General features: G+C 37.9%; 1 protein-coding gene across 1 annotated transcript in view; it reads right to left on the reverse strand.

The window, feature by feature from the left end:
• ARID2 (AT-rich interaction domain 2) overlaps nucleotides 1-16,705 on the reverse strand; it is a 241,388-nt gene that overhangs the window by 2,883 nt on the left and 221,800 nt on the right. The window contains exons 17-20 of the mRNA XM_044677286.1: nucleotides 4,029-4,167; nucleotides 3,853-3,938; nucleotides 1,093-1,216; nucleotides 920-1,011 (exon numbers count right to left, since the gene is read on the reverse strand). Coding sequence (XP_044533221.1) covers nucleotides 920-1,011; nucleotides 1,093-1,216; nucleotides 3,853-3,938; nucleotides 4,029-4,167 — 441 coding nt within the window. The remainder of the gene's footprint in view (nucleotides 1-919; nucleotides 1,012-1,092; nucleotides 1,217-3,852; nucleotides 3,939-4,028; nucleotides 4,168-16,705) is intronic.

Genomic DNA, 16,705 nt, shown 5'->3' on the forward strand with positions numbered 1-16,705 from the left:
TTTGGTTTTTTAAATAGAAATGAGCAAGATAAAAAGATTTGTAGCTGTTAACTTTGATCAAAGTAGTGAAGAAAAATGCATTTCAGTATCAATGATATATTTAGTAGCTTTAAGATCTTCTAGTTAGCTAATACTTTCCCATAAAATCCTACATTTGAACTCTCAAGGATTAACCTATTGTTCGTCACTGTGAAATTTGATGTTTCCACCGAGTTGCAATGAGCTTTGCCTGGTTCAGACTAAAAACTGATTTAGTAGCTGTGGTGAGTCATGTTTTATTGTGCGAGGTTGATGTTCACAAATACGCCAATTTAAAACAGCCAGTGTATCTGTAAGCATCAGTGTCACACAATAAAAGTTACTATTCCAATCTGAAGTTTGACAACAATGTTTAATTCTCTTTCCCTTGAGTTTTTAGCAAGATTTTAGTTTTCTGCTTCACAGGATTGTTTTAAGGAAAATGCTGCTTTGTAAACCAAAAATTACTACATAAACACATTGTTACCACAAATGTCTTTGGTTTAATCTTTTTTGCTTCATTTTAGATATCAATAATCTGCCAAAGAAAATTAATTTAGAAATTAACAAGTCAAGTTAAAAGTACATCCTTCTGTCTACAAATCGATGTTGCAAAGTCATGCGGTTCCATTTTAACAGAACCTTCTGAATATGTTTGTAAAAACATTAACAAAACATTTCTCATTAAATTGTTAAATCAATTTTAAACAATTTATCCTAAACTCAACCAAATGAAAATATTTTCACATACATTGACTGTGGAACAAGAAAGGCTGGTATGTAAAACTGCCAAATTATTATATGGAGCTTTTTCTTCCAAGAATGAAGTAAATTCAACACTTAAATGTTAAAAACATGATTTGGGAACTCGATTAATGGAGAACATTAGTAGATTACTCACCTTCGACCGCATTCTGAATATTTACCAATATTTTTTAATATTAAGGCAGCAGTTAGTCGAATGTGTTTAGTTATTGGTCCCTCTTTTTCATCCTTAAAAACAAAGAAGAATCATTCAATAATTAGATCACCCTCACCCTGCTTTCTAAAAACTGAGATTCAGGGTACACTTACTGTGAAATCTCTAAAGACAAGGTTTCTTGATCCCCTCCGAAGTGCCATGAGGGCAGCGCTAGGATGATTCACGATGGCCTTTTGTGTTCTGGGAGTCGAGGTTGTACCCCCTGAAGTTGGCTGCCTAAATTAATCAGAGGAGAAGAAAGAAAGTGATGAGCATCCCCTTGTTGGGCTGTCTGTGAGAAATAGGGATTAAGCTTAAAGCACTGCCTCTCCGGGGGAATACTTCTGGAATGGCCTAATCAGAGCCTTCTGCTGCCCAGCATTCCTGTTATTTGTGCCTGTTAGTTTGGGCAAAGCTTGGCTCCTCCTTCGTTTTTAGGTTTAAATCATCAATAGCTGTTCCAGTATAGACCACTCTGAACTAGCTGCTTTGGATGAATGAGCAACCTGGATAAAAGTGCTGGAATAAAACACTTTTTAAAAAGCCAAGGAGGAGAAGAGCCTGCCGTGATAAATTCACTGCAGAAGTTCTAGTCTGTACCTTAGCAAAGATCTATGAGCATGCTAAAATGAAAATGAAACCCAGAAGCTGATGGGGGAGCTCCGCAGAGGACCCCTCGTAAACTTTCTAGGCTGAAATACTTTCCCTAAAGCTCGGGGCTCACGGGACATCCCGCCTCTGCTACGGGGCGGATCTCTGAGGAAAAACGCAGATGCCCGTCACAGAAGCTGCGGACACAGCCTGGGGCTGGCAGGAGGAATCCTGCACTCCTCAGATACGTGTTAGCTGGGTGACCCGGAGCAACTCCCTTAACCTTTTTGCCTCAGTTTCCTCGAACACAGCCAGCATCATAAATAACTGCTAGTTATCATCGAGCGAGGACGCCTATCTCGACAAGATGACGATGCAGCTGCAATATGTGCCTGTCCGCTGAGATGGGGAGCAGGGGAGGGGGACAACATGAATTGTGCAACTCTGGAAAACTTACGTGGAAATTTGTTATTGGAATAAAGATGAATTTTTTTTAATAGAGTTGCAACATGGAATTATGGCAGGTGTATTTTAAAGTTTTACTATTTTGTCTTCCTTCATAGGGAGTTAAAATCAAAACTCAATATTAATTTTCTCAATCTATGAGAAAGACAAAAACCATCCATGCTGGCAGACTATTCAGAGGGAGGCCCTACATATTTCAAGGCATTCGTTAGTAAATTCAATGGTCTTTTTCTCTCCTTGAGTTCTCTAACATTTGACGCTGTTCCCTAACAGCCACTTGTCCATTTTTTCATAGTTTCTGAGACAACACACTCTCTTGGTTCTCAATTTAATATGGCAAAGTTTTATTAAATGCTTAGTGTATGTAAGGCATTGTTGGGACAGAAACAACAGTCCCTCGTTTACATTTCACCCGAGAACAGGAGGGACTTGTTACAATATGTATACAAATAAGTAAACACAAAGCATATAAAATATGAAACAAAGTAATTTCAAAAGGAAGTGAGCATTAAAAATTGGATCAGGAAAGGCCATGTGATTTGGGCTTTAAAGAAAGGTAAGAAATCCAAGACGATTTCCTAATGTTAGGCCAGGTGCCGAGGTACCAAGTGGGAAACAACACTGTGAAAAGGGGCAGCTCCCAGGCCGGCCGGACTACAGGAATAAGAGGAGGACTAGGGAGGCGCCATCTGAGGAGTCTTTTATGAGAGATGCAGTAAGGTGCCCCTTGAAATACTGGAAAGGGACCTGGTGAGGTGAGAGTTGTGTTTTAGGAAGATTAATTCTGAAGCTGTGTGGAGGGAAGTTCAAGAGGGGGAGAGGCCTGAAGCAGGGAGACCACGCCTGCAGCAGTCCAAGGGAGAAGTGCGAAGGGCCTGACCGAGCGCAGAGGCGAGGGAGGAGAGCAGGCGGGAGTGTAAGAGATGTGCTGGAGACAGAATTAACCAGATGTGGAAACTGACAGGCTACGGGAGTGAGGAAGACCACAGGCTTGTGAGAAGCTGGTTGTGCTTCAAGCAAAACAGGGAAGCCTTCAAGAGGGATTTGTATTGACTAAAATATTTATCAATGGAAAGCTTAAAATTAAGAGGATTCTGAGTCAATCATTGACGCTGCCTTAGGTTAAAATTGTCACATGAAAAAATTAAATGTTTTTTTTTTTCTGCACTTAATCTTGATACCTGAAAAGCAGACAATTCAAAAATAGATTTGTTGGGACAGGAAGTATTTATTACTAGATTGTAAAAGTACTGAAGGCAGCAACAATGTCTTATTTCTCTTTCTATTGCCTCAAGTGCTTGGCACATAGCAGTGAAAAGTATTTACTAGTTAAGTATTATATAATATGCTTCCAAACCTACAAAGAGAATAAATACTTTACAGAAGGAAAAAAAAATGCATTTCTCATTTTAAAAACAAAACTGCCCGTATCTATTAAGACTCAGTACACCTTTCAGGTCACTTCAGCCCCTAGGAAGGGTAGTTCGTTCTGCCATGAATGTCCAATGCACAGGAAATGGAGTTAAGACGCACTCCTTTAATTTCTATGAAACATAATCAAATTATTTCAAAGCTGTAAAAGAGCTTACACTTCTGTCTTATTTTACTGATGAAGACTGGATGCCCAGAGAAATGAAGTGACTTATCGATGGTCACACAACTAGTTGATGGAAAAGCTAAGGTTAGACAGAACTCAAGTCTCCTGACTGCCAATCCAGTGCTCACTCTATTTAATCATACTGCCTACTATGGTTTTATGGATCTCTTCTGATTTTCACTTCTTTCCTTCTCTTTAGGCTCAGGTTCCTGATTCTTACTTGTTGGAAGGTTTTTGATTTCCTACTTGTCCTGGTTCATCTTGTTTTAATCCTGCAAGCAGAGCATCCCTTGAGCAATGCTTATCCTTTTTGAGAGAGAAAAGAAAAAAATAGATATTAAGTTCTTTAATTCATTCAGATTGTTTCCTTTTTAAAGAGCATTAAGAAAACTGTACCTGTAAGTGGGTAATAAAGGAAAACCTCTGTCGCTGAAAAGGCTCACAACCTTCCCATAAGCACTGCCCTGGATATACATCTTTCCCTCCATGTTCTGTTGCTGCATGGTAAAAAACCTGTGATGGTGTTTGAAACCACCTTAAAAAAAAATCAATAACTTACATTGTTGCCATTTCAACAAAATTAATTTTATGAAAACTAACTCACTAAAATAGAGGAACTTATTTTAGCACATCAACATTTCTTAATTTTGACTTCCAATGTAAGGCAGAATAGCACAAATAAAAGGGGATTCGGGATGAATGGTGGCACAGTCTATATCATTGTAGAAAATGCAAAATACACTCTTATTTTAAAAACATTTTAAACAGGTGCCACCTTATTTTCTCTTCCAATACATTCAAACTTTTAAAACTTTTTGAGTTCACTTTAACTAAGTTTTATAACTATGTAAAATCTATAATTATATACTTCATAAATGGATTAACACTATCATTTTGCTTCAATTTCTTCCTCTTTAAGGTAGGCAAAAAACCTCTCAAGGAAATGAAATGACATGAAAATAGACCAGCTCTCATACATACAGATATTACATGCTCTGCTTTTTTACACACTTATACGAAGCTTACAAACACACCAAGGTTTGGACTGGACCTGTGATTTCATCGATGTAGGGAGCTCCCAGTGAACACTTCCTCTAGGGAAGCAGATGCACTTGCTGTGCTTTCCTAGCCTCGGAGAGTTGCCTGGGGCTGTCCCTGGTCAGAGGCAGGACTTGGAGGAGGTGCTCGACTCAGCGCCTCCCGACTCCAAGGCCGGCTCTCTCCAGCGTTCCACGCTGCCTTGTGTTAGCAATACCGCGTTCTTAGAATTCGAAGTTACATGTTTGACGCTGGAAAATGAGCATGAATGCCTGTTGTCTTCAGTAGGCGGGGGCTTAAGAGGGGTCCAAGGAACAAGAGGAGACTTTAAATTGTCATTGAAATTCACGGATACACTATCCAGTTTTTACTGTGCACCCTGAATTATACTTTAACATTCTCTTATGAAATATACTGTGAAAAAATTTTGTCAGCAAGAGGAATTAATTAATAATGGTGACTAAAGTCTATTAAAAATATTACTCGTATTTGTTTGTAGACCTACCTACTGAAAAGCTGCTTCTTACTTTTTGGAAACAGTTCTGTGCTGGCATACAGAGCCGCCTCTTACAGCCCTCTGCAGAGGAGGGACTGACCCATCTCAGTGAAATCACAGGTCCGGCAGTCTCCATCCCCAAATGACATCCAAATTCATTAAACACTTATGAAACACTGTGTCAGGCACAAAAAGAAGCCAGGCAGCCCCTACCCGCAAGGGGCTTACAGTAACATGAGGAAGACAGCACATGGGGAGTCTATACCAAGCAAGTGACGTCTGGGGGAAATGGGAGAGGATTGGGGGAGGGGCTTGAGCGGTCTTCCTTGAGAAGGCGAGATGGGGGGACTAATGGGTTGGAAGTGACGGAGGTCTGTAGTTGGAGCAGAACTTTGAGAACATTCCAGGTACAGAGATAGAGAAAACGCCTGCGGCTGGCAGTGGGCCCGTAAAGGCCATCCCACCAGTTTTAGGAAACTCGCTTCCTGTCCATCCCAATGGAGAATGGATTGGAGCGAGAAGAGCCTTGGGGCAGCCAGGCCCACCCTGGAGTCCGAGCAGCAGCGGCGCGATGGCCCCTTAACACAGGCTGCGGGGAGAGGGAGCCGTGAGGACAGGAGGACTCCCAGCCCATGACAGCCGCAGCTCTGGGAGGATGCCATCGCCTGCAGAGTAACAGAGAAGGCGGGATGGCAGAGGACAAGGGGGAAGGCACCGAGGTCTATGGAGTAATATTGAGTTTAAGCGTCTGCTGGACAAAATGTCTGAGAAGCTGGAGAGGCAAGATGAAGGTCTGCAGAGATGGGAGCAGGAAAGCTACACTTGAGAATCATCGGCATCAAGATGTCAGCTCAATCCAGGCGAGCCGGTGCGGGAAAAGAGAAGAGGCACCCACAAGTCCTGGGTGGGAACTGGAGCCCCAGAGAGGCCCCAGGGGTGGGTGGTCCTCGGGGTCAGACGCTGCCCAGAAGTCAAGGAGAAGAGGGGGGAGAAAAGGCCGCTGGATCAGGAGTCACTTTGGAGAGAGCAGTGTGGAAGGAGAAGGTCAGAAGTGAGCTTGTGAGAGATGAAGGGGAGAAAGGGGGCCCTTTCATAGTTTAGCGGCAAAGGAAGATGGCAAGGATGGAAGGATCAAGGGAGGGTTTTTTCAGGTTAGGCGAGCTTGGAGATCAGTGAGGGAGCTGGGGGGGTCCTGGGCTCACCTGTGGCCTCGGACGTTTGCTGGCTGGGTGGTCCTGGGCAGATCACTTACAGCCAGCCCTCACTGCCCTTCTGCCTTGGATCCAGTACTTAGTATTGATTCTAAGACAGAAGGTGAGGTTTTAGAAAAAGAAAAGAAGTGAAAGAACAGAGATGATAGAATGTGCAGTGAGTGGGGCTTACTAATTCTCAAGACTGGAAAATCAGTGCAAAGAAATGGACAGGGATAAACATTTGACATAAATTACCTACTGATGAATTAACAATTCAATGGACTTTCCTTACATGAATCAATCAGCAAGCATTTGTTAAGCACTTTTTGGGTGCTAGGCATTGTGCTGGTGCTACAGATAAAAAGAAAAACTTTAAGTCCCTGTATGAGGAGTCAATGTGCAAAATGGAAATATACACAAAATACAACGTAATTTTAACTAGAAATTAGGGAGCGCCAGCAACATAGAAAATGGTACTTAAGCTTGGTTTTGTAGAAAGTGAAGGATTCTAAGAGGTGAAGGTGAAAAGGGAAAATAATTTAGGGTTAATGAGCAACTTGTGCAAAGGCATCGAGACCAGAGATGAAATTTTATGTGAGCAATAGCAGTTGAAGTCAGTTTAATTGGAATCTGAGGATGTGAATCTTCCTACATTTAGATGTAATAAAACTGGAAAGGTAAGGTGGAACCAGATGGTGAAGGGTGTTAAATGGCAGAGGAGACAGTTTTGGTTCTAAAATGGATAGATCTAAAATCTTATTAAATTATTATTAAATTAGATAGTCTAAAATGGGGAGTAAGGTCAAGCAAGGGAGGAAAATGGAGAATTTGAAAGGGGAGAATTGTGCACATGAACATAAGCTTTCATATAAAGGCAATTCACTGAGAGTTAAGAATATATCAACTAGAAAATATTTTAGGTAAAATTGTATACAAATGCAAAATCAAATGACACTAATTCCAAAGGCATCAGACCCAGACCTTAGGAAGATGATTCTGATGGAAGAGAATGGAAACAGACCAATTAGAAGCTATTAGTACAATCTCAGCAAGAGGTTATGAGGGCCTGACCTAGAGACAATGGCATGTAAATGGAGATGTCCAAGTGGATGTGAAAGATGATATATAGGGACATTTGATAAGACTTTGCAAGTAATTCTATGAATGGAGTAAAGAAAGGGGGGAAAAGTTCAAGATAACTTAGTCTGTGAACTTGTCTGACTATTTCAAAGTAAATAGGGAATTTTGGAGCTGAGGGGTGAAGAAACATGCTCTGCATTTCACATGGCAGAGGGGCATTCTGACAGATGTCCAGGTGCCAACTGGTGAGACTGGGCTAGAGTCCAGGAAATATTAGAGATGGATATATAGATTTAGAAACTCTCTGAATAGAGACAATAATTAAATCTACAGAAATGGAAAATGTCTCTAAGAAATGTAGAGGGCCAAGAAATGAAAGTTAAGGGACATTTACCCTTTGAGGCAGGAGATAAGTGATGATTATGCAAAGACCACTAAAGAGGCAGAAATAGAGAACAGTCATAAGACAGTATTCAGGAAGAAAGTTTGAGAGAACAACCATATATAAAAGGACTGGCTTTGGTAAGATGCTGGGCAAGTGAGGTGAAGATGAATAGCAAATTAAGATCATCTAACAAAGTTAAGAGTTCATAATTATGACTGGGAAGATAAAGGGTCATCAACACAAATTCTGAAGTCCTGGAGTATGGGGACATGGGATGGAGAAGACAATTAAAATGGGTACTGAGCAAATTGTCACAAGGAGAGAGAGAATGACCTAGTGTCAATAAAAGGTGGCAAATAAGAATCTTCAGTCAGTCAAAACAAGACCTAGTGCTAAGATCATGAGCTTCTTATTGTAAAATTCAGGCACAAATTGAAGAAAATAGGGAAAACTATCGATCCACATAGTTGCCACCTAAATAGCATCCCTTATGAATATGAAGTAGAGGTGATGAATAGATGCAAGGGATTAGATCTGGTAGAGTATCTGAGGAACTAAGGACAGAGTTTCACAATATCCTGTATAGGAGGCAACAACAACCAAAAAACAAAAGGAGGAGCAAGAAAGCAAAATGGCTATCTGATGGGGTGTTACAAATAGCTGAGGAAAGAAAAAAAGGAAAAGTGAAGAAAAGAAATACCTAACTGAATGCAGAATTCCAGAGTATAGGAAGGAGAAATAAGGTTTCCTTAAAATAAGCAATATAAAGAAATAGAAGAAAACAACAGAATGGAAAAGATGAAATCTCTTTAGGAAAATTAGAGATGTCAAGTGAATGCTTCATGCAAAAATGGGCATGATAAAAGACAAAAATAGTAGGGACTTAACAGAAACAGAAAAGATTAAGAAAAGGTAACAAGAAGACACAGAAGAACTATCTGAAAAAGATCTTAATATCACCAATGGGCCTTAGGAAACACCGCTAATGGAGGTGATAAATTCAAGCTGAACTACTTAAAATCCTAAAAGATTAAAGTGCTACATATAATCAGCAAATTTGGAGAAACCAACAGTGGCCACTATATTGGAAAAGATCAGTTTACATCCCAATCCTAAAGAATGATAATGTCAAAGAATAATTGAATTACTGAATAATTGTGCCCATTTTGCATGCAGCAAGGTTATGCTAAGCAAGGCTTCACCAATATGTGAACTGAGAATTACCAGAGGTGTAGACTAGTTTTCAAAGAGGCAAAGGAACGAGAGACCACATTGTCAAACATAAGCTGGATTATGGAAAAAAACAACAACAAAAAAACCATCCATTTCTGCTTCATTGGCCACACTAAAAGCTTTGACTGCATGGACCTCAACCAAATATGAGAAGACCTCAAGGAGATGGGAGGACCAGATGATCTCACTTGTCTCCTGAGGAACCTACCTGTATGAAGTTAAGAAACAATAGTTAGAACCAAACTGATTAATTTAATATTGAGAAAGAAGTATGACAAGTCTGTATAGCGTCACCTTATGTATTTAACTTATATTCAGAGTATATTATGTGAAATGGCAAGGTTGGATGAATCAAAAGTCAGAATTAAGGTTGTCAGGAGAAATATTAACAATATGCGGACAATGGCAGAAAGTGAAGAAGTAAGAAGCATCTTGATGAGAGTAAGAGAGGAGAGTATCAAAGCTGCTTGAAGTTTAATATCAAAAAACTGGTCCCATCACTTCCTGGCAAACAGAGGAAGAAGAAACAGTAGCAGCATCAGATTTTATATTCTTGGAATCAAAGGTCAATGCAGATGGCGACGGCAGCCATAAAATTAGAAGATACTTGCTCCTTGGAAAGAAAACTATGGCAAATCTGAACAGCATACTAAAAAGCAGAGACATCACCTTGCTGCAAAAATCCATAGAGACAAAGCTATGATTTTCCCCCAGAATATAAAGTTGTGAGAATTGGACTATAAGGAAAGCTGAGCACCATATAATCAATACTTTCAAATTGTGGTACTAAAGAAGACTTTTGAGAGTCCCTTAGAAAGCGAGGAGATCAAATCAGTCACTACTTAAAAGAAATTAATTCAGACTGTTCATCTGAAGATGAAATTAAAGATAATTTGGCCATATGGTGAGAAGGCAGGACTCATCAAAAAAGACTCTGATGTAGGAAAAGATTGAAGGAAAAAGGAAAAGGAAACAGCAGAGGATAAGATGGATAGACAGTGTCATGGAAACAATGAATTTGGATAGTCTTTTAGAGATAGTGGAGGGCAGACAGGCCTGGATCCATGGAGTCATGAAGAGTCAGACATGACTGAACAACAAGAATCTAGACAGGGTAAAAAGATAGATTTAGCAAACCTTAAAAGAGAAGAGATGCCTGAGAGATGGCGTAGGAAAGGGCTAGAAGTAATGCAGAGCAAGGAATATGCCTACTCACTGTGCCAGGGAACATAAAAGAAGCAAGTCTTTGTTGAGTATTATGCATGTACCCACATACAATGTCTCGCTTTGTCCTTAAAGTGCCATTAACAAAACTTGTCATTGCTACACCAAATTTTTCAGTTTTATTCATTCAATTACAAAGAATCTTTCTTTCCTAAGTATCAACATCACCTGAATATTCTTGTTTCTCAGACTCTCCCTCACATACTTCCTCTTTGATGGCTCAAAGTAAAGCTTAAACATTATTACTAAAAGTATTCATTTATATCTATTATTTATTATAGACAAAGGTAAGAAATTCTCAGGCTATCATTCATAACCATTATTTTCCAGAAAACTGAAAGACACGAGGAGTACAACTTTTAATTGATCCTGGATGTAGAAGATGAGAGGCACCCAAATTCTGCTGGAAGTGGCCTCTATAGAGCCCATATACAACTTTCTATTCCCTCCTGGGTCAGAACTAGTGCAGAAAACGCTGGGCGTGGTCAAAGTAGTGAACTGGAAACTGAAGAAATCGTTTTAGTTAACCATTCAGCTTCTAATTTTTCCCCTCCCCTTCCAAAGCTGATGCAAATGTAAATGTCAGATGAAAAATGAATGAACCGGCAAAGAGTAAAGAGTCACAATTTAACATTATGAGAAAGCACTTCAATATTTCCTCTGAAATGTTAATGACTCAAATATGTTGAATATTTTATTTTTAGATATTTAAAAACTTTTTGCATGTTTAAAACTTTGTCTCTACCATTTTAAATCTTTTTTAAAACATAAATGCTATTCTTTTTAATTACTATATCTACAAAAGCACTTTTTGATCCCTTTTACATTCATGTGCTGTTACATGAAACTTTGAAGAATTTAATGAGTCTGAAGTCATGAATTAGTTCATCTCCTTTACCATTCCCTCCACCTCTCATTTAAATATAACAAAGGATTTTTCAGCTATGGCAGTAAAATTAATATCAAACACTTGACGCTGGAATGTGTTTTATAGGGATTGAGAAAGTAGAATAGTTCTAGAGTCAGAAGACCTGGATTTGAAACTTAGTTCCTACTATTCGCTACTTACATGATATTGGACAAGTCATTTCAGTTCTTAGGGTCTCAGTTTCCTCATCAGTAAAATGATGAAACTAAATTAGATAATATTTAAGGCCCCTTCTAGATGGCAGAATGAAGAAAAAGCCAATTTAGAAATAGAAAGATCTGGATAAATCACTTAACCTCTTTATGTCGTAGGCAATTCAATATGACTTCAAGCTGCACACAAAGTTCTGACTGGCACTGGTGGAAGGAAGTTCTTTATCTGAGAGTTCTAAACGCCAACAAAGGCACAGGTCCAGTCTTTAACCCATATATTATTATATATTATTATTATATATATTATATATATATATATATTATTAATGCAACAGTTTGCATTAATTCAAGGCATTTGATTAGTTAAGAGGTTTTAAGTTTTTTGTTTTTTAATGTTACCCGCTTTGGACAAGTTAATTTTATTATTTTAATCCAAATATATTTAGTGTGGTAATATTACATCACACATGCCACTATCAAATCAAAAATTTCTCAGGCATTATTAAAAGGCTACAAGCAAACACTATTCCTTAACCTAACTCTGAGATATTTCCTTGGCTGGACATTTGGAAATAAGTATGAGAAGTCTAATTAAAAATTGAAAAACTAGTATTTTAAATTTTCTCATGAAACAAATATCTTTCATGATCACAAGATAATTATTAATTTCTCTATAGCCTAATCTCTCCATTAAAATTACCTTAACTATATTTTTCTTCCCGGTTCTTAGCCAAACTCCTAAAAAAAGGTGTTTATAGTATCTCCACAATTATATGGTTTATATATATGTGTTTATATATATAAAAATATATTTTTAATATCATTTATAGTCTCTTCTCATTCATTCATTCTTCAAACTTTGCTCTTTTCAAAGTAACCAATGACCTTCTAGGCACTGAGAGATCAATGAGAGATGAGGAAATTGAGGCAAAAATTCTAAGGTCAATTAGGAACTAAAATTTGAATCTGTCTTCTAACTCCAAATCTTAGAAGTATGGACACTGAGACCACATGCAGTAAAGATTAGGAGATGCAGAAAAATTGGGACTATTTGTATAGTTTAAAAAACTATTTTATATTAAAAGGGTAGGAGAGTATCAAACAAATCAGTTTCATAAATAATCTCTGGATATAATTTCGAGCTCTATAATTCAAACTAAAGCTGTCAAATAAGACCTGATTATCATCTTCTAACCAAGGAATTAAACTGTTGATTAATGAGGTTGATGATTCTATCTTACCTTAGAATTATTTTTCTAAATTCCAACTGCCTTCACAAGGTGCAGAAGTAAGCATGAGTAATTCAAGGCCATGACAACAAATTCTGACAGATAATATTCCACATTGGAAATGCTTTCAGTTATAGGCTCATTAGTAGATTATATAATCTTATCTATTATCTGGCTTCAGTAATTTGAGAAAAGCTTTTAATGTTGCTCTTACTTCAAAATCAGCTGTTTGTGTAACAGTCACATCACTGTAGCTATACCAATGATAATGGTGAACAAGAATAATCAAGAAAGGATGAAGATGAGAAATCCCTGCACACATGCACAGCTCATGAGAACAATTTCTAAAAGTTGTAACCCTTTAGGGAAAAAAAAAATAAAAGACTTGCCATGACTATTACTCTTTCTCTGAGAAAGCCAACTCTGTAAAGCAATAACCACAATAATGAAGATGAATGAGAACAGAAATGAATTTAGTCAGCAAATATTTAACCTCCAGGTCAAGTACAAAGACTGCCATTAGTGTTGGTTTAGACTTCAAACTAATTTGTAAAACACGAAAAAGTAAAATGCGGAAAGATTATGAATAATATGACTTTACAAAACGTTGAAAAGTAATTTTGGGGAAAATATGTCTACAAAAAGTTTGGCTTGATGTTTAGCTAAGTCACTCAGTCTAAGTGATGAGGCAGTGGATGGGGAGCTGAGCATGGAATCAGGAAACCTCAGACATTTATTAGCTGTGTTATGTTGGGCAAGTCATTTAACCAATCCATCAGTGTCCTTAATCATAAAATGGGAAGCATAACAGCACTTACTTCCCAATGTTGTTGTAAGGAGAAAATAAGATAATATCTGTTAATATTTTCAAAGTGCTTAGCACAGTGCCTCGTGAATAGTAGACACGGAATCAAATTGACCTGCCTTCATAACTTTTCCTCTTCTATTCTCCTTTCCTCCATCCATCCCTCCCTCTTTTCTCTATAAAATCTTTATGAGAATGGGCACCATAAATGAAAACATAAAAAGGTAGGCATTTACAAATAATTTTCTACAACCATCTCCTTTTTATGTAAACTTTGAAATATTTTAATAATATTTTAATATTAATTAATTAATATTAAATATTTTAATATTAGTTACTATTCCTGGTTCCAAATTGACTTAGCAGGACAAAAGACATGAGTTCACACAATGTTTGATGTTAAATAATTTCAGAGGCTTTTGATTCAGTGAGGCAAAAAAAATCGATTCAGCCTCATAAAAAGTTCCTCAGACAAAGGGGGTCTTTCATGTGAAAAGCAAAATGACATACGATTTCATCAAAGAGGGGACTGAGGAGATAATTTTAATTTTGTTCACTAATTCAACCACTGATATATAAGGTGTTAATAAAAGAGAAAATATGTTTACCAAATGTGATTACCAAAATAATGGTAGATGTCCTTTTAAAATATTTATTACTGAAGATTATTTTATGGAAACATTTAACATGATTTGAATCAAGCTACAACAGCCATCTCAGTGAAACCAATCATTCTAGAAATATTGCCTTGTTTATTATTTATAGCTGGGCATGCAACTGGTTGAATTAGTCCATATATATATATGTAGTCTGGGCAAGTGTTAGAGGGCTGAGCTAGGTTCAAAAATAAGTAGGAGTTTGGGCTAGACTGCATTTTTGCAGTTGTACAATGTAGTTAATGACCAAAAACTTCTTACTCCTACAAAAGTCCATTTTTTAAAATCAATAATCTCTTGGTGAGGTCATATTTATTCAAGTGATAAGAAAATCAAGATCTCAGAAGAATCCAAATAACTCAAAAGACAATGGAAATTCAAGGATAGCATAAGCAGTTTGAAGCATATGATTAATGATGTCTTGTGTACAAAAGCAGCACAAAAGACATTATTGACTTTAGATATGACTTGAAAAGGAGGTATTTAAGCTATGAATGGAAAAAGAGAGTAATCAGATGCAAAGTTGAGTGGTTCTTGGGAGATACAAAAGAACTCATGGGGTTTAATAATGGTTGGGCAGAATCTCAGGATTTATGGAAAAGAGAATAGATAATGAGATAAAAAAAGATGATACTGTACACCAGTGGGAAAAGGAACACCCATACCAATGAGATAAAAATAACCAGATATTCCTTTTAGTCACAGTCACATAATTTTAAAAAAGTTGTAGCTACTTTCCAAACCTTGGAGTGAATATTCTTGTGGGGATGTGAGAAACTCTTAGCTGAGGAGGGTAGGAAGGGGTTTAGGGCAGAGAAGCCAAAGGACTGTATATTTTGTAGTTCAGCTCCTATGTGATTTATCAAAATGCACATAGAAATCAATAAAAATGAACCTAGCATAGCAAATTCACTCTGACATGCACAGCATTGTTCTTTAATACACTATGAAAAAATGAGACTAAGTTTGAGAGCACATCCTGAATCTCAATACTGAACAATCTCAGGCTACAAAGAATAATGACAGATAAAGTTGTATCACAGAACTGGTTACTACATTTGACGGTGTAGATTAGAATGACAATTATTTGTGTGAAAATAGTGGCGTGGTGGTGGTGGTGTTACTGTTGTTTTATTTTAGTTACAGCACTAAATATACAACTTCAAACCCCCTAGAAAATAAAACTATTCAGTTTTAGACTTTAAAAAAAAAGTATCCAATGTCAGGGAGCTGTTAGGTGGCTAAGTGGATTGAGAGCCAAATCCAAAGATGGGAGGTCCTAGGGCTCAAGTCTGGGTTTCAGACACTTCCTAGCTGTGTGACCCGGGCTCTTTCCACTCAGATATACTACAATTTGAATTCTATCTGAAATAGAAAAAAAAATTGAATTGAGCTATGCCTACTAGCAAATTTGCAGCTAAGTGGTGCAGTGGACAGAGCTCCAGGAAAACTCATCCTCTTGAGTTCAAATCAGGCATCAGACACTTACTAGCTCTGTAACCTTGGGCAAGTCACTTAAAGCTGTTTGCCTCAGTTCTTCATCTGTAAAATGAGCAGGAGAATGAAATAACAAACCATAGTATCTTGGCCAAGAAAAACTCAAACGAGGTCAAGACAGTTGGACACAACTGAACAACAACTCTCAACAAATCACAAAATTTCACTTAGCTCAGAATAGACTGTAATATTACCTGAAACAAAATAAAATTCTCTAAGCTAGAACTCTGATGTCATTCAAATTTGATTCCTAATTATCTTCCAAAATACGATTGAATGCAAAGTCCAAAAGTACCAGGTCAAAATGTTCAATGACCGAGCTTACTAAGGTGGTAACAGAAATTCCTCTATAATTAAAAACAGAAGGTTGAAATATAAATAGAGGAATGCTTCTTAACGTGATGAAGAGACTGAATCAGAACGACTTTAAATTTTTTCTTAGAAAGGTACTGAAAAGAAATATAGAATTTGTTGGAGTATGTGTCATTTGGAATTATCCTAAGCCCTGGAAGACTACATCTCCCAGGGCTCTCCGCTACAACTTCCCCTGACACCTCCCACTTCCTTTGGGGGAGGTGTCAGAGAAAGTATAAAAGGGAAAGTCCTCTCTCCACCCTGGAAGCTCTGCTCCCTACCCTGGAGCTCACTCTACCCTGCAGTGCTCTCTACCCTGAGACCCTGATCTCTCTCAGCGCCTTTTCCCCTTCTATCTACCTCCTAGCTTTCCCTAGACCCTCCCTTTCTTAATTTAAATAAAACCCAGCTCTTCTAAACCCTAATGTTGCTCTCTGATCTTTTATTGGAGCCCCTGCAGGGTTCTAATCAATTTCCCCCTGCTGGGGCTGAGGACCACCACCTTCTTTTCTCTTCCTCCCTCCTTTCTCCCATCCATCCTACCTTCTTACCTTCCTCCCTTCACCCCCTACACAAGTACATGTGAATTTTACTTAGTTTTGCCTATATATATTTCCTTTCCTTTAATTTTTTGAAGTTGACGTAATGATACCTTTAGGGAAAAAGGGGGAGATTTTTCATAACATTCATGGTATATTTCTTAAGGGTAGTCTTGAAGCAATTACCGTTAAAACTAGGTTGAGATGGCCCTTTCAATAATGCTGGGTGCTTAAATTTCCAATGTGACAAGATCGTTTACTTAA

The sequence above is a fragment of the Gracilinanus agilis genome, chromosome 5, assembly GCF_016433145.1.
Source record: "Gracilinanus agilis isolate LMUSP501 chromosome 5, AgileGrace, whole genome shotgun sequence".
NCBI lineage: Eukaryota > Metazoa > Chordata > Mammalia > Didelphimorphia > Didelphidae > Gracilinanus > Gracilinanus agilis.